Source organism: Mytilus californianus, unplaced genomic scaffold (assembly GCF_021869535.1).
Source record: "Mytilus californianus isolate M0D057914Y unplaced genomic scaffold, xbMytCali1.0.p SCAF_4, whole genome shotgun sequence".
Taxonomy (NCBI): domain Eukaryota; kingdom Metazoa; phylum Mollusca; class Bivalvia; order Mytilida; family Mytilidae; genus Mytilus; species Mytilus californianus.
The window spans coordinates 321,864-341,010 of NW_026262690.1; the positions used below are offsets into that span (position 1 = coordinate 321,864).

General features: G+C 34.4%; 1 protein-coding gene across 2 annotated transcripts in view; it reads left to right on the forward strand.

The window, feature by feature from the left end:
* Window positions 1-19,147, forward strand: part of LOC127737232 (kinesin-like protein KIF28P) — a 132,611-nt gene that overhangs the window by 68,600 nt on the left and 44,864 nt on the right. For both annotated transcript variants that reach the window (XM_052247770.1, XM_052247769.1), the window contains exons 10-14: window positions 370-540; window positions 9,570-9,685; window positions 12,219-12,333; window positions 13,382-13,445; window positions 15,999-16,127. In XM_052247770.1, coding sequence (XP_052103730.1) covers window positions 370-540; window positions 9,570-9,685; window positions 12,219-12,333; window positions 13,382-13,445; window positions 15,999-16,127 — 595 coding nt within the window. The remainder of the gene's footprint in view (window positions 1-369; window positions 541-9,569; window positions 9,686-12,218; window positions 12,334-13,381; window positions 13,446-15,998; window positions 16,128-19,147) is intronic.

Sequence of the window (19,147 nt, forward strand, 5' to 3'; positions counted from 1 at the left end):
AATGCTTTGAGCAGTTTTCATGTGACTTGTTTATATCTATCAAAGCTCCCATATTTTTTTTTTTTTTTTTTATAAATTTCTGAATAACATTGCAATGTTATGAAACTTTATTTGTTGAAAAATCATCATTTTGTGTCAATGATTACCACTGTGTGTGCATGTCTTCTTCATTTTTTTTTTGGGGGGGGAAGGGGGTCTGAGGAATGCTCAAAGTTTTTCTAGTTGTGCAAATAAATTCAATTAAAGCATAAAGACCAGTTAAAAGGGTGACAGGCATATCATGCACTCATGGCATAGCTCTTTATTGTCATAATGCTTTAAAACAACAAAAATAAACAAAACAAATGAACAATAAATTCATTGTTTTAGCTGACAGAGCCAAGGCTATAAAGACTGTTGCAACAGTAAATGAAAGTCCTACAGATAAATTGATTCGTGAATTACGAGAGGAGAATGCCAAACTGATGGACATGATCAAATCTGGCGGGATATCCTTGCCAATAGGTGGCGGTGGTGGTGGTGGAGGTTACACTACTGATGGTAAGTCACATATACCTCTGGATATTGTCAACACTCACCAATCTAAAAATTAATGTGAAAATAAATCATTTATATTCAAAAATATGTTCACTTATTCACAGTTCTTCATTGGTCAAAAATTCAATTAAGTTTCTACTTGTCCACTAATTTTGCTATTATGAATCTATTTAAAGAAAATAACCATATTTGCAGACATTTTACAGAAATAGGCAATTTTTGTGTAGGTTATTGAACATCAAAGTTTGCTTATTAGTTGTTTTATCTGGTATATTGACAGATAGTTGAAATTAAAAATTTTACAATGCTAGGCAAGCTTAATTTTTTTTCTTAAAAAAAGTTTTTGTCAGAACTGGAGAAATATTACATTGCAGTTGATGCTGAGTGTTAGAATCTCTATAGATCTTCCATTTAAAGGGGCATTAGCTATGAATTTGTCAAAATAATAAGATATTGAATTTTTTTGTTATAAACATTTATAAAAGCAGAATAAAGGAATAATATTTGGCTTTTAAAATTCAGTTTGGTTCAATTTCGTCAAAATAGCTGAAAAACATCACTGGTGTATTATTGAATTGCAAATCAATAATTCAACTCATTTGAATCTGTATTCTTTATAGCCTTTAGTGGAAATGGGTTGCGCATGTATTCTGCATGTGCATTATTTATTAAAAGGAAAAGAATGTCAACATTGCTCACAAAAATCATTCTTATACAATTAAAACTATTATTTACACAAATTTTAAGCCTATAACATGAAATCAATCAGACCTAGAAAAATCAAATTGCACATTGTCACTATTTATATTTATGTTTGCATTGGGTTAAATGATGGTCTGCAGTCTTCGGAGTTCATCTCCATGGATGATTAAATGGCATCTAGTCTATAAGATGCAGGAAATACTGATGCATTATAGTGAGCCCATCGTTTATTGTTTTGTTTTTTTTACTTTTTGTAATTTGTATATACGTTTTAGTATGTTATAAATAAAATATTAGAATTTGAGTCAAATCTGTGACCCTGAATTTGACAGCTAATGCCCCTTTATGGTCGTAGTAAATGTATTCCTGGATTATCAACTTTGATAAATATAAGAACTGATTTGTACATGTTTATTTTTCTGGTTCTAGTCAAGATTAATGTTGAGAAAGTATTTATCCCCCCCCCCCCCCTTCTATGCAAATAGGGTATTAAGGTTTACCCTTGTATGCTGTATGTCTGTCGATCTATACATCCCATAATTTGTTTCCATTCACTAACTTAAGATTACCACAACCAAATGTTTTGAAACTTACACACAAAGCTTATTACCATCAAACACAGATCAAGTTTGAATTTGTGTGGTGTCAGTTTCACTGTTCTCAAGTTAATGTTCATTTTTAAATGGAAAAAATGGCAAATATGCTGTTATTGCACTCTTACTTTACTTTGCCACAATCTAATGTTATGAAACTTATACATAAGCTTTTTACCACCAAACACAGGTAAACTTCAAGTTTGGGTGGCTTCGTTTTCAGGAATTTTGTGTTATGCCACTTTATTAGTTTCAAAGAAAACAAAATATCAATAGGTTTAAATTAGTACATCGCCTCTTGTATATTTACAAGCAGGGACATCTGTGTCCAATGGACACATTCTTCTTTTATTTTTCTTTTAAATGACTTCATGGAAACATAACTAAACATATAAAGGATGAACTTACCGATCAATTAATGGCAGTCCTGCCTGTGCGGAAGGCGAGACATAGGTGTTGCTTTTCCTGCTGCGTCGTCGTCAGTGTCAACAATTGTTAAGTTAGTTTGATAGAAACTACTTGTGATAGATCAATGATAATTTGTATAAAGTTGCATTAGTATCAGTACATATCAGTCTGACAACTATTTGAGGCCCTGCCCCCTAGGTCATAGTCCAGTGACTTTGAATTGATTATCCATCTTGCTGTCCATCAGATTGTCTTTTTCTGAATTCACATATCTCTGTGTCAACAGTTTATTATGTATATAATTTTAATGTTACACACTAATTTGTATTCAAGATAATTAATTTAAATAATGTTACATATGTTTTAAATATATTAATTATTCAAATATATCTTGTTAGTAATGATTTAAGCTGTATCAAAGATTTTATGCAATTACAAAGTTACAATATTAATATCATGGATAACTTTGTAATGTGATATGATACTTCATCACAATTAACTCATATTAACCATTATGTTGGATTAAGAAAAAGTTTGAATTAAAGTTTACTAGTAAAGTCTTAAGAATGAGGGGTTTTTCTTAACATATAAAACGATAAAGGCAAAAAATATTAAGTGTTGTTGAAATAAAATATTGTTTTTGATTTTTCATTCTCTTAAAGTATACGATTTTGTTTAATCATAAAGGAATCAATTTTACTATATTTCAGAACAAGGTACTAGTATTTGGCATGATATATATATTGCCTGTGTGGAAAGTATGACATGGGCATGTTTATGTAGAAATTTTCATCTTGATTAAATATACTTTGTAGTTAGATTACTCTTATTAAACATCAAATAGTCAAAACAAAATGGCATTAAATAGAAGAAATTTATTTATTTGGTATTTTCTAAAATGTTACTATTGTTCCTGTTTGAAAACATCTACTGCTTCTAGTATTTTAATAAACCTTTGTTTTGAAACATTATTAATTTTCCTTTACAATAAGTTGATTATCTTCTTGAATATGACCATGAAAATTCTGTGATTTGCACAACTGCATTGCTATAGTATATGACACGAGTAACACTAGGATAACACAGGTGTGAGGGTGAAGAGTTTCTGTAACCTGTACTTTATATGTACTATTCCATCATTAATCTGTATTTATAGAGCATCCCATGATTGTGTCTGTGTATTCTTTCCATTTTCACCTCGTGGGTGCCACTTCCTATAAGGTGATAGGACGTGTTGCTGGAATAGGTCACATTGTCCAACTTAAAATAGGTGAATAGGTGGGGAAATCTATCAGAAATATATGATAAGGTCAGTAAAGTCCCCATTACTTGATATATGTGAAGCTGAAAGTCTCTCCGTAAGTTAACATTACATAAGGAATCTGAGCCTCAGATCTGAGCTCCAAGTAACAGTGATATTTCTGGATTATGCCAGGGCTTGTATTTCCTTTCATGATCTCCTTGATAGAGGGTTGCTGCTCACAAGGAAGCTATTAAATCAAGTGGTGAAGTTGAAATTATCCCTTCGTAAATTATACGGACGCCATCTCAAGTTGGTTGACTGCATGTTATGGAATATCTTTTTCACAGATGACAACGGATATGTTCTAATTGTCGTAACTGTAATCCTGTCCCTTTTTCCCCGAATGTGACCTACCAAATTAGACTTATCACCGGGTTTGTACTAACATGAGCAACAAGATGGGTGCAACATGTGGGGCAGGATCTGCTTACCCTTCCGGAGCACCTGAGATCACCCCCAGTTTTTGTTGGGGTTAGTGTTGCTCAGTCTTTAGTTTTCTATGTTGTGTTTTGTGTACTGTTGTTTTTCTGTTGGTCTTTTACTTTTTTAGCCATGGCATTGTCAGTTTATTTTTGACTTATGAGTTTGAATGTCCCTTTGGTATCTTTCGCCTCTCTTCTATGCCAGAATGTGATTCTCAACCCCCTGCTAGACTCATAGTTTAAATATTATATTTATACCTACGCAATATATAAATGGTATACATTTTTTAAATCTAAATTATCTGAAAAGGGTGGGTTAACAGAACCCCAGTGGCACCCCCTTATCAATTAAGTATTGAAGTGCCCCCCTGCATGGTCTTTTTGGGGTCTTTTAAGGCTCAACCATCCAAAGATCTGCATGGTCTTTTTGGGGTCATTTAAGGCTCAACCATCCAAAGATCTGCATGGTCTTTTTGGGGTCTTTTAAGGCTCAGCCATCCAGAGATCTGCATGGTCTATTTGGGGTCTTTTAAGGCTCAGCCATACAGAGATCTCAATGGTCTTTTTGGGTCTTTTTAGGCTCAGCCATCCAGAGATCGGCATGGTCTTTTTGGTGTCATATAAGGCTCAACCATCCAAAGATCTGCATGGTCTTTTTGGAGTCTTTTAAGGCTCAGCCATCCAGTGATCTACATGGTCTTTTTGGGGTCTAACAAGGCTCAGCCATCCAGAGATCAACATGGTCTTTTGGGGGTCATTTAAGGCTCAACCATCTAAAGATCTGCATGGTCGTTTTGGTGTCATATAAGGCTCAACCATCCAAAGATCTGCATGGTCTTTTTGGAGTCTTTTAAGGCTCAGCCATCCAGTGATCTACATGGTCTTTTTGAGGTCTAACAAGGCTCAGCCATCCAGAGATCAATATGGTCTTTTTGGGGTCATTTAAGGCTCAACCATCTAAAGATCTGCATGGTCTTTTTGGGGTCATATAAGGCTCAGCCATCAAAAGATCTGCATGGTCTTTTTGGGGTCATATAAGGCTCAGCAATCAATGGATCTGCATGGTCATTTTGGGTTCATATAAGGCTCAGCCATCCAGAGATCTACATGCTCTTTTTTTGGGTCTTTAAAGGCTAAGCCATCCAGAGATCTACATGCTCTTTTTTGGGTCTTTTAAGGCTCAGCCATCCAGAGATCTACATGCTCTTTTTGGGGTCATGATAGGCTCAACCATCCAAATATCTGCATGGTCTCTTGGAGGTAATTTAAGGCTCAACCATCCAAAGATGTACATGGTCTTTTTGGGGTCAGTTAAGGCTCAACCATCCAAAGATCTGCATGGTTTTTTGGGGTCTTTTAAGGCTCAGCCATCCAGAAATCTGCATGGTCTTTTTGGGGTCATATAAGGCTCAGCCATCAAGAGATCGACATGGTCTTTTGGGAGTCTTTTAAGGCTAAACCATCCAAAGATCTGCATGGTCTTTTTGGGGTCATTTAAGGCTCAGCCATCGATGGATATACATGGTCTTTTTGGGGTCATATAAGCCTTAGCCATCCATGGATCTACATGGTCTTTTTGGGGTCATATAAGCCTCAGCCATCCATGGATCTACATGGTCTTTTTGGGGTCATATAAGGCTCAGCCATCCATAGATCTACATGGTCTTTTTGGGGTCATATAAGGCTCAGCCATTCATGGATCTACAAGGTCTTCTTGGGGTCATGTAAGGCTCAGCCATCCAGAGGTCTTCAAGATTTTTCCAAGAAGAAAGAGCATAAACAACATGGTAAATAGAATCATAAGCAAAGGATGACTGAATCTAAAGGTCAGGCTGTTCTGTCACCAGTATAATGACTCAACAACACAGTCGTCCTTTTACAAACTCTGTAAAAATAATCTTTGTTTGAAGACGATCACAAATCTCAAAGTTCAACATCTAAAGGTCAAAAGTAGCCATTTTCAGCAGGGTAAATGGTAAGATGTTGGTCAATAGGCTGAAGAAGGAATTTTCAAGGCAGGGATTTTAGCAACTCACTCAGTCAATGGATGTTTCCAAAATGATTTTACCATAATGGTCAGTCTCAACAAAATTTTTAATATTGAATTCCAGGCTAGCCAAATTAAAAGTGGTATAAAGGTCAAATAGGTGAAGTTGTTCATAAAAGGTTACATACTTTTTTGTATCCCACATACCTTACATCATCTTTATTTTTAGACTTAATGTATTGATCAGTCAGTGACCTTACTGATATGGTTTTTAGACTTAATGTATTGATCAGTCAGTGACCCTACTGATATGGTTTTTAGACTTAATATATTGATCAGTCAGTGACCCTACTGATATGATTAATGTATTGATCAGTCAGTGACCCTACTGATATGATTAATGTATTGATCAGTCAGTGACCCTACTGATATGATTAATGTATTGATCAGTCAGTGACCCTACTGATATGATTAATGTATTGATCAGTCAGTGACCCTACTGATATGGTTTTTAGACTTAATGTATTGATCAGTCAGTGACCCTACTGATATGATTTTTAGACTTAATGTATTGATTAGTCAGTGACCCTACTGATATGATTTTTAGACTTAATGTATTGATCAGTCAGTGACCCTACTGATATGATTTTTAGACTTAATGTATTGATCAGTCAGTGACCCTACTGATATGGTTTTTAGACTTAATGTATTGATCAGTCAGTGACCCTACTGATATGGTTTTTAGACTTAATGTATTGATCAGTCAGTGACCCTACTGATATGGAAAAACATTTTTAAAAGATACTTGAAATGAGATTTTGAAAATTTTCTTTCTTCTGTTCATTCAGAGTTATAGATAACCTAATTAAGTCACGTTTTTTATGAATATCTGATAAACAGTTGAATTTAGTTTCAGAAAATGTCTATACTGACATGATCTGTCTGTCCTCTTTTTCTTCCTTGCTAAGGACTGGAAATCCTACTCTTACAAACAGCATATATTCTAAATAATGTTTAACTGAGTCTTTATTTCTTATACTAACATGCATGAAAGTCTTTTATATTTATTACTGAAATAATAGATAGATAAGTATTGTGTTTTATAGATGCTATAAACAGATAGAATATAGTAATTGATTTATTAGAATACAGTAGAATATTGTTATAGTATACTGGTGTTTGTATTAAAGAGATTGGAAGAGTTTTTATCTGAACTGGTTTGGAAATTGCAGTATTATCTATACTAATGAAATAACAAGGTCCAATTTGTTAGCTGGCATGATGTGAAAACGACAAATCAAAGAATTAAACTTTATATATAACTATTATAGGACAATGGTGTAGTTTTAAAATGACACCATTCTAGGCCCTTTTGTTTTCCACATAATTAATATTACCAATAATTAACAAATTCCGGGTCAAATCCGATACTGATACCAATAGTATATGTCACATGTAGTTTCCTGTTACCTTCTGTAAATCACTCCTCTATCAGGAGACCCTGGAAGTCTTCCAGTAGTTGTTTAATATCCATGTTACACTTATAATAGTACACTATTTAACAAGTCTGTTTTCTTCCACCTCAATACCACCATTAATTTGGTTAATTAGTTAAAAAAAGTAAATTTTGTTTATGGTAAGTTTATTGTCGTACAAAATAAAGGACGGGTTCAAACAGAAAGATTTTGAAAGCAGAGAAAACTGTGCTCTTTCCAATAAGCATGATTTTATCAGATGACAATACTAATACTAACAAAACCAGGCTAAAATAAGGCACAGGTACGTTATTTCAGTCACGTAAAAATTATGTCACGGGTGTGTTCTAGTATCACTGAAGACTAGAAGACTGTTATTTCTTTTCTGGTGATGGAAGCTTTGACAAGTTTTAAGAACCTTTTTTGGGGTATTCCCATTTTCACTATTATGTTAACAAAAACATGTAGTGAGTTTGTTCAAAAACTTATTTTCATAGCTCCAGTGGTCAGGTTAAGTTTAATTGTCTATCATATTCCTTTTTCGTAAATTGTTTTGTTATGAATAAGGCCTCTAGTTTTCTCGCTAGAATTGTTTCACTTTTTTCATATCGGGGCCTTTAAATTATAGCCGACTATATGGTATGGGAGTTCACATTGTTGAAGGCCATACAGGTGCCTATAATTGCTTAAATCTACTTCATTTGGTGTCTGGTGGATAGTTGTCTCATTGGCAATCATACCACATCTCTTTATTTTTATATACTTGATTGGTCACTGATATTGTGTATATTGAGTGGTTGTAAGGAATATCTAACATATGTTTTATGACCAGAACCCCGTATTCATGACTCATCAGTGGTCAGGTTATTAAATCTTTTTCTCAAAGATTTAAGTGAAAGATCAACGATAATTTGCAGGTGGATTGGTTGCAATTTACATATTTCCCTTTCACACATGACATATGCCTTAACCTGATTTTCATGCTCCAGTGGTCAGGTTAATTTTCAATATCTTCAGTAATTATACATGATAGGTAAATTGTCAATTTTGAAATTCAATACAAACTATACTAGAATACTATATCCATGTAGTATTTTTCGTGGGGTTTTTGAGAATGTAAATGTTCAAACCAAAGAATAAAGATGTATGCTAAATACAAAACAGACAAATTTATGGATAGAAAATACTACTTTGAGATGAAAACATTCAGATAAATGTAATGAAGATATTGAGATGTGCTTTGTATAGATCTGATGAGTTAAGCCCTTTTTAACCGATTTTTATAGTTTGTTCTTTTGTTGTGCTATAACACCACTGTCCCAGGGTAGGGAGGGTTTGGCCATCCCATAATCATGTTTGACCTCACCACATTCTGTATTTGCCTGTCCCAAGTCGGGAGCCTGTAATTCAATGGTTGTTGTTTGTTGCTGTATTTCTTATTTGTTTTTATATAGGGTTAGGGTTAGGGTTTTTTATATAGATTAGACCATTGGTTTTCCTGTTTGAATGGTTTTACAATAGTCATTTTTGGGGCCTTTTATAGCTTGCTGTTTGGTGTGAGCCAAGGCTCTGTGTTGAAGGCCGTACTTTGACCTATAATGGTTTACTTTTACAAATTGTGACTTGGATGGAGAGTTGTCTCATTGGCACTCATACCACATCTCCTTATATCTACTTGAATGTATTAGGTCATGTAGGCTTTATTAGATCTAATGCTATAAAAATGTCTTCCCTTGACTTTTTTCAAGGGAAATTTTCAAATTTCCTATTTATAAAGTAATTAAGAATTGATATATAAATAATTTTAGGGGCAACATTTAATACTTGACATAAAGAATGTCAATATATATATATATATATATATATATATATTGACATTCTTTATATATATCACAAATTTGATTACCTGTCAACAGATTTGTTATAGCCTCCATCCGTAGTACTCCCTGAAAGGGTTAGCATCTATAATCGTTAAATTCATCTTTTTATAGTTTTCATTGACATTTCTTCACTATTCTAAAACTGTTTTTTTCAAGTTTTTTTGTGTTATACATTTTCACATGCTCCAATCTGACTGTGTCAGATATCTGTTTAAAGATACAACTTTATTAACTATCATGTAAATTTTACTGTCTTTAACAGAGGTGGAAGAAATGAAAAGACAACTGCAGGAACAGCTTAATCAAAACCAGTCAGAGATGGAACAAATGAAGAAATCATGGCAGCAAAAACTGGCGGAGTCAGAACAAGAAAACTTGGTGAGTGACTGAGTCAGAACAAGTAAGCTTGGTGAGTGACTGAGTCGGAACAAGAAAACTTGGTGAGTGACTGAGTCAGAACAAGTAAACTTGGTGAGTGACTAAGTCAAAATGGGAAAACTTGGTGAGTGACTGAGTCTGACTAGGAAAACTTGATGAGTTACTAAGTCAGAATTTGAGTAGCTGAGTCAGAACATGAAAACTTGGTCAGTGACTTAGTCAGCAACAAGAAATTTTGGTGAGTGTAAACAATAACTGACTGAGTCAGAACAGGAAATTAAGTGAGTGTTAAGGTTAAAAACTTGGTGAGTCAGAACAGGAAAACTAGGTGAGTGTTAGGTAAATATTGACTGAGTCAGAACAGATAATTTGGTAAGTATCACGAAAAACTGGCATGTTCATAACAGGAAAAATTGGTGAGTGTCAGGAAAAACTGGCATGGTCATAACAGGAAAACTTGGTGAGTGTCAGGAAAAGCTGCCATGGTCATAACAGGAAAACTTGGTGAGTGTCAGGAAAAAATGACTGAGTCAGAACTGGAAAGCTTTGTTAATTTGGACAAGAAAACTTGGTAAGTTACCATGGGAAAATAGCAGGAAAGTTCCTTACAGTAACTATTTTTGACAAGGCAAACTGAGTCATATCAGGAACACTAAGTATTTGTGACAAGAAAAACTGAGTCCTAACAGGAACACTGAGTATTTATGGCAAGGAAAACTGAGTCCTAACAGGAACACTGAGTATTTGTGACAAGGAAAACTGAGTCATGATAAAAAGACTTAGTATTTTTGACAAGGAAAAATGAGTCCTCATATAAACACTGAGTATTTGTGAGAAGGAAAACTGAGTCATAATCTGAACACTGAGTATTTATGGCAAGGAAAACTGAGTTCTAACGGGAACACTAAGTATTTATGACAAGGAAAACTGAGTCTTTAACAGAAACACTGAGTATTTGTGACAAGGAAAACTGAGTCCTAACATGAACACTGAGTATTTATGTCAAGGAAAACTGAGTCCAAACAGGAACACTGAGTATTTGTGACAAGGAAAACTGAGTCCTAACAGGAACACTGAGTATTTATGGCAAGGAAAACTGAGTCCTAAAAGGAACACTGAGTATTTTTGACAAGAAAAACTGAGTCATGATATAAAGAACGAGTATTTTTGACAAGGAAAAATGAGTCCTCATATAGACACTGAGTATTTGTGGGAAGGAAAACTGAGTCAGAATCTGAACGCTGAGTATTTGTGACAAGGAAAAATGAATCCTAACATGAACCCTGAGTATTTGTGACAAGGAAAACTGAGTCCTAACATGAACACTGAGTATTTATGTCAAGGAAAACTGAGTCCTAACAGAAACACTGAGTATTTATGACAAGGAATACTGAGTTTTAACAGAAACACTGAGTATTTGTGACAAGGAAAACTGAGTCTTAACATGAACACTGAGTATTTATGTCAAGGAAAACTTGAGTCCTGACAGGAACACTGAGTATTTGTGACAAGGAAAACTGAGTCCTTACAGGAACACTGAGTATTTATGACAAGGAATAATGAGTCTTAACAGAAACACTGAGTATTTGTGACAAGGAAAACTGAGTCCTAACATGAACAATGAGTATTTATGTCAAGGAAAACTGAGTCCTAACAGAAACACTGAGTATTTATATCAAGGAAAACTGATTTCTAAAAGGAACACTGAGTATTTGTGACAAGGAAAACTGAGTCCTAACAGGAACTCTGAGTATTTGTGTCACGGAAAATTGAGTCCTTACATGAACACTTAGTATTTTTGTCAAGGAAAACTGATTCCTAACAGGAACACTGAGTATTTGTGACAAGGAAAACTGAGTCCTAACATGAACACTGAGTATTTATGACAAGGAAAACTGAGTCCTAACATGAACACTGAGTATTTATGGCAAGGAAAAACTAAGGGAGTTTTCATTTGATGAAATTTTTATGACAAATTTTATTTTAAATAGTATTTTTAACTGTATGATGAAGGAAACTTTGAGCATCTGATAAATTTTTTTGGTGTAACTATTTAATAAATTACCATCTGATGTTTAAGATTCTACATAAGGACAGGATTATATCAAATACAAAGTTAATTGACTCAAAGCTATTAAAGTAGTATGCAATTAACCACACACAAAGTTATCTTATAATTCTTTGAGGAATGCATTATTTTAAAGTTACAAGCCTGACTACCAAGATGGCCGCCATGGCTAAAAAAAGAACATAGGGGTAAAATGTAGATTTTGGCTATTATCTCTGAAACCAAAGCATTGAGAGCAAATCTGTAAAATTGTTCAGCAGGTTAAGATCTATCTGCCCTGAAATTTTCAGACGAATCAGAAAACCCGTTGTGGGGTTGCTGCCCCTAAATTGGTAATTTTAAGGAAATTTTGCAGTTTTTGATTATTATCTTGAATATTATAATAGATAGAGATAAACTGTAAACATCAATAATGTTCAGCAAAGTAAGATGTTCTTTAAATTTTCTACTATATTTTTATTTCAGGGAAAATTAGAAGAAGATAAAAAGAAGAATGAAGATAGGAAAGTGATCCCACATTTCTGGAATCTGAATGAGGATCCAGCTTTGACAGCAATGGTTATACACTTCTGTAATGATGGTAAGTGATCCCACATTTCTGGAATCTCAATGAGAATCCTGCTTTGACAGCATCGGTTATACACTTCTGTAATGATGGTAAGTGATCCCACATTTCTGAAACCTCAATAAAGATCCTGCTTTGACAGCAATGGTTATACCCTTCTGTAATGATGGTAAGTGATCCCACATTTCTGGAATCTAAATGAGGATCCAGCTTTGACAGCAATGGTTATACACTTCTGTAATGATGGTAAGTGATCCCACATTTCTGGAATCTGAATGAGGATCCAGCCTTGACAGCAATGGTTATACACTTCTGTAATGATGGTTAGTGATCCCACATTTCTGGAATCTGAATGAGGATCCAGCCTTGACAGCAACGGTTATACACTTCTGTAATGATGGTAAGTGATCCCACATTTCTGGAATCTCAGTTAGGATATTGCTTTGACAGCAATGGTTATACACTTCTGTAATGATGGTAAGTGATCCCACATTTCTGGAATCTCAGTGAGGATCGTGCTTTGACAGCACTTCTGTTATGATGGTAGGAACATACTCTAGGATTGATAACTTTTACGTAATTTCAGAAATCCATTTATGATGATGAATAAGTCATGCTTGATGTATTCCTTTAAACTGCTATAAATAGTGTTTAATTTCCGCAGAATTATAAATATTGTTCTACTGCTCTTTTGGCAAGCATTTTATGATCAAACTTAATTGTAAGTTGTACTAAAATGTAATGAACATTTTCAGTCATAGATTGTTTTATTAAAGTGCTGCCGTCCTGTAAAAACGTGAGTTCAAATGACTTATGTATGTCTTACACATATCAACATAGACTACAGATAGGAAGAACTTTGTGGGATGCTAGAAAAGTTATTGAATCACATTTCCCTTTTATAGCATATGACTTAAAAAAAATATGTCATCATCAGTTGTACTGCATTTATAAAAATATCCTTAATGAGTGGGTACACATGTAACAAGCGACCTTTTTTCACATTTATTTAGAAGATTTTAGACTGCATTAGAATATATATCAATATTTTGATATTTTTTAGGGAAATCAACCATTGGTACAAAGAATGCCCAACCACCACCCAATATACAGATAAATGGACTTAGGTAAAATAAGAGACAAATATGTATTAATATATTGAACAATATTAACAAATATGTTAAACTGCTTAGTTTTGAAAAAAAGAATTGTTATGGTGCTAAAGCTATGGAATCCCTCATGGTTGTCGAGTTCGTTAAACCACCCTTGTAGAATAATGGCAAGTAACTGATAAATCTTCTTTTTAGCTCGCCTGGCCTGAAGGGCCAAGTGAGCTTTTCTCATCACTTGGCGTCCGTCATCCTCGTCGTCCGTCATTGTTATCTTTTTACAAAAATCTTCTCCTCTGAAACCACTTAGCCAAATTTAACCAAACTTGGCCACAATCATCATTAGGGCATCTAGTTTAAAAAATGTGCCAGATGACACCGCCAACCAACCAAGATACCAAGATGGCTGCCATGGCTAAAAATAGAACATAGGGGTAAAATGTAGATTTTGGCTTATATCTCTGAAACCAAAGCATTTAGAGTAAATCTGACATAGGATAAAACTGATTATCAGGTCAAGATCTATCTGCCCTGAAATTTTCAGACAAATCTGACAACCTGTTGTTGGGTTGCTGCCCCTGAATTGGTAATTTTAAGGAAATTTTGCAGTTTTTGGTTATTATCTTGAATATTATTATAGATAGAGATAAACTGTAAACAGCAATAATGTTCAGCAAAGTAAGATCTACAAATAAGTCGTCATGACCAAATTTGTCAGTCGACCCCTTTAGGAGTTATTGCCCTTTATAGTCAATTTTTTCGTAAATTTTTGTAATCTTTTACAAAAATCTTCTTCTCTGAAACTACAGAGACAAAGTTAACCATACTTGGCCATAATCATCATTAGGGTATCTAGTATAAAAAATTTGTCCGATGACCCCGCCTTCCAACCATCATGGCCTACTTGGTTAAAGATAGAACATAGGGGTAAAATGCAGTTTTTGGTTTATATCTCTGAAACTAAAGCATTTAGAGCAAATCTGACAGGTGGCAAAAATGTTCATCAGATTTAGATTTATCTGCCCTGAAATTTTCAGACGAATCCGACAACCTGTTGTTTGGTTGCTGCCCCTGAGTTAGTAATTTTACAGAAATTTTGCAGTTTTTTGTTATTATCTTAGAGTAATTTTACAGAAATTTTGCAGTTTTTTGTTATTATCTTAGATACCATTATAATATCTAATATCTAATGCTATTAATTATAATTATGTAAATACAGGTGAGCGACACAGGCTCTTGAGAGCCTCTAGTTAATGATATACTTTCCATAGGATTATTGCCCTTGGATATTGTCAGTTTTTATGTCCCTGCTGCAAGACAAAGAGGTACCCTTGTCTGTTTATACGTTTGTTTGTCTGTCTGTCTGTCTGACATATGCAACAAATGCCTCAATTAAATGTTATAAAACTTATACACAATGCTTATTACTTCCAAACACAGATTAAGTTTGAATTTGGTAGGTGTCACTGTCACTGTACTCGTGTTATGTCCCTTTAAAGATGGAAATTGCTGAATTTGCCATTTCCTCACTCTAAATTTTCTTTGCCTCAACCAAATGTTATGAAACTTCTATACAATGCTAATAACCACCAAACACAGATCGAGTTCAAATTTAAGTGGTGTCTCTTTCACAGTCCTCCAATTATGTCCCTTTATAATTTGAAAAATTATTGAATTTACCATACATTTACAAGCCGGGGCATCCATTCTTCTTTTATTTCTCACTGCATTTATAAACTACAAAAAAAACAGATATGACAGACATGAACCAAATACAACCACTGATCTACAGGCTCCTGACTTGGGACAGGCTCATAAAGAATGTGTGGGGTTAAGCATGTTAAACTAGGTGCTCAACCCTCCCCCTGACCTAGGACAGTGGTGTAACAGCACAACAAAAGAACAAACTATAAAAATCAGTATCAATTGGCTTAACTCAAAAGATCAGTATAAGGCTTAAAAACAATTAACATAAAAAAAATGTCCAAGGTATTATGATAGTTGTTCACATCATCTTTCATAGTATAATAAGACCCGTAACTATTGATTACATTTATCAAAGGTCTATATAAAACTTGCATGTCAATAGGTGTTTGTATGTTTGTCTATTGATTAACTCTGTTAACCTTCTTTGCTCATATACTTCATGTAATTATCATTTAATCAGGTATTTGAACTATTCAAGCAACTGGAAAGTTATTCAGTTTAAACAGCACATACCATTAGTAGCAATTCACTATTGTCTATGTTCTAAAAACTGCTTTCCCTAAAAAGTGTATAGGATGTGACACATAAATAGTGCAAAAAATATTTAATAAAAAAAAAATACTGGGAACTGGACTATTAGGAAACTTTATATTGTTTGGAATGAAATTCAGGATAGTCTCACCTTTAGTAGGTAATAAGCCTTTAAATGTTTAAGTATTGTTTGTTGTAAATTAATATCTTCAGAATTGTTATGTCAAAGGACAGCAACATTTACTTTTAGTCAGTTTCTACCAAGACCATGTTTTGATAAAAAAAAACCTTATAGTTATATTTGAATTTTATACTTATAAAAACCTTTTTCAGTATACAGAAACAGCATGCCATTGTGACTAACAAGGGAATGAATGTGACTTTAGAACCATGTTCTGGAGCTAAAATCTTAGTCAATGGTCAGAAAATTGCCAAAGGTGTGCAGTTACATCACAATGATAGGTAAGTAGATTGCCAAAGGTGTGCAGTTACATCACAATGATAGGTGAGTAGGTTGCTAAAGGTGTGCAGTTACATCACAATGACAGGTAAGTAGATTGCCAAAGGTGTGCATTTACATCACAATGATAGGTAAGTATATTGACAGTTACATCACAATGACAGTTATGTAGATTGCCAAAGGTGTGCAGTTACATCACAATGACAGGTATGTAGATTGCCAAAGGTGTGCAGTTACATCACAATGACAGATATGTAGATTGCCAAAGGTGTGCAGTTAGATCACAATGACAGGTATGTAGATTGCCAAAGGTGTGCAGTTACATCACAATGATAGGTAAGTATATTGACAGTAACATCACAATGATAGTGAGTAGATTGACAGTTACATCACAATGATAGGTAAGTAGATTGCCAAAGGTGTGCAGTTACATCACAATGATAGGTAAGTAGATTGCCAAAGGTGTGCAGTTACATCACAATTATAGGTAAGTAGATTGACAGTTACATCACAATTATAGGTAAGTAGATTGCCAAAGGTGTGCAGTTACATCACAATGACAGGTATGTAGATTGACAGTTACATCACAATGACAGGTAAGTAGATTGCCAAAGGTGTGCAGTTACATCACAATGATAGGTAAGTATATTGACAGTTACATCACAATGACAGGTAAGTAGATTGCCAAAGGTGTGCAGTTACATCACAATGATAGGTAAGTATATTGACAGTTACATCACAATGACAGGTATGTAGATTGCCAAAGGTGTGCAGTTACATCACAATGATAGGTAAGTAGATTGCCAAAGGTGTGCAGTTACATCACAATGATAGGTAAGTAGATTGCCAAAGGTGTGCAGTTACATCACAATGATAGGTAAGTATATTGACAGTTACATCACAATGATAGGTAAGTAGATTGCCAAAGGTGTGCAGTTACATCACAATTATAGGTAAGTAGATTGACAGTTACATCACAATGACAGGTAAGTAGATTGCCAAAGGTGTGCAGTTACATCACAATTATAGGTAAGTAGATTGCCAAAGGTGTGCAGTTACATCACAATGACAGGTATGTAGATTGACAGTTACATCACAATGACAGGTAAGTAGATTGCCAAAGGTGTGCAGTTACATCACAATTATAGGTAAGTAGATTGACAGTTACATCACAATGACAGGTAAGTAGATTGCCAAAGGTGTGCAGTTACATCACAATTATAGGTAAGTAGATTGCCAAAGGTGTGCAGTTACATCACAATTATAGGTAAGTAGATTGACAGTTACATCACAATTATAGGTAAGTAGATTGCCAAAGGTGTGCAGTTACATCACAATGACAGGTATGTAGATTGACAGTTACATCACAATGACAGGTAAGTAGATTGCCAAAGGTGTGCAGTTACATCACAATGATAGGTAAGTATATTGACAGTTACATCACAATGACAGGTAAGTAGATTGCCAAAGGTGTGCAGTTACATCACAATGATAGGTAAGTATATTGACAGTTACATCACAATGACAGGTATGTAGATTGCCAAAGGTGTGCAGTTACATCACAATGATAGGTAAGTAGATTGCCAAAGGTGTGCAGTTACATCACAATGATAGGTAAGTAGATTGCCAAAGGTGTGCAGTTACATCACAATGATAGGTATGTATATTGACAGTTACATCACAATGATAGGTAAGTATATTGACAGTTACATCACAATGATAGGTAAGTAGATTGCCAAAGGTGTGTAGTTACATCACAATGACATGTAAGTAGATTGCCAAAGGTGTGTAGTTACATCACAATGACAGGTAAGTGGATTGTCTAAGGTGTGTAGTTACATCACAATGATAGGTAAGTAGATTGCCAAAGGTGTGTAGTTACATCACAATGACAGGTATGTAGATTGCCAAAGGTGTGCAGTTACATCACAATGATAGGTGAGTAGATTGCCAAAGGTGTGCAGTTACATCACAATGACAGGTAAGTAGATTGACAGTTACATCACAATGATAGGTAAGAAGATTTCCAAAGGTGTGTAGTTACATCACAATGACAGGTATGTAGATTGCCAAAGGTGTGCAGTTACATCACAATGATAGGTGAGTAGATTGCCAAAGGTGTGCAGTTACATCACAATGACAGGTAAGTAGATTGACAGTTACATCACAATGATAGGTAAGTAGATTGCCAAAGGTGTGTAGTTACATCACAATGACAGGTATGTAGATTGCCAAAGGTGTGCAGTTACATCACAATGATAGGTGAGTAGATTGGCAAAGGTGTGCAGTTACATCACAATGACAGGTACGTAAATTGACAGATGCTTCATTTATAAAGAAAATAATCTTTTGAGTTCAATAATCAATGATACGACTTGGGTCAAAATAAAATAATGATGTGCTATACTTGTATTTTTAGATCAATTGCATGCACATCTAAAACAGGGTTAAACACTTTAGTAATAAGAAAAACATTCCCATATATGTCTGGTATTTTGTGGTACTAATATCCGTTTATTTTACCTTATGGAACAAAAGTGCAGAGGGTGTAATGTTCTGACCTGTCTGTCTGTCAGTCCATCTGTCTGTTTATTCTGTAAACAATCAGACATTTTCTGTTTATCATCACTTTGTTGTTGCATGATCTCTTCAAATTTGTTAAACGTTTCCACTCATCAATACCTTTTTTCTTTCTTTTTCTTTTTTGATTATCAGAAAAATCTCGAATGGGAACATTTTTAAAGTGGTGCAAAATAGTTTATGACTTTCATCTACATACGGCTCATCAGTGACGCTCAAATAAAAAAACGTTGGAAAGCCAAATCAAACACAAAGTTGAAAAGCATTGAGAGCAAAAAATTCCAAAAATATGTTTCCAATAAGAAACAAGACTAAAGTTTTTTTCATTTTTTTCTGCACTGAAATTGTATATAAATTTATCTTAGAGTATTTAGTCATTATATTTTATTTTACTTCATGTCAAAATGCCAGATTTTGTTTGGTTAATAAGAGGGAGACAATT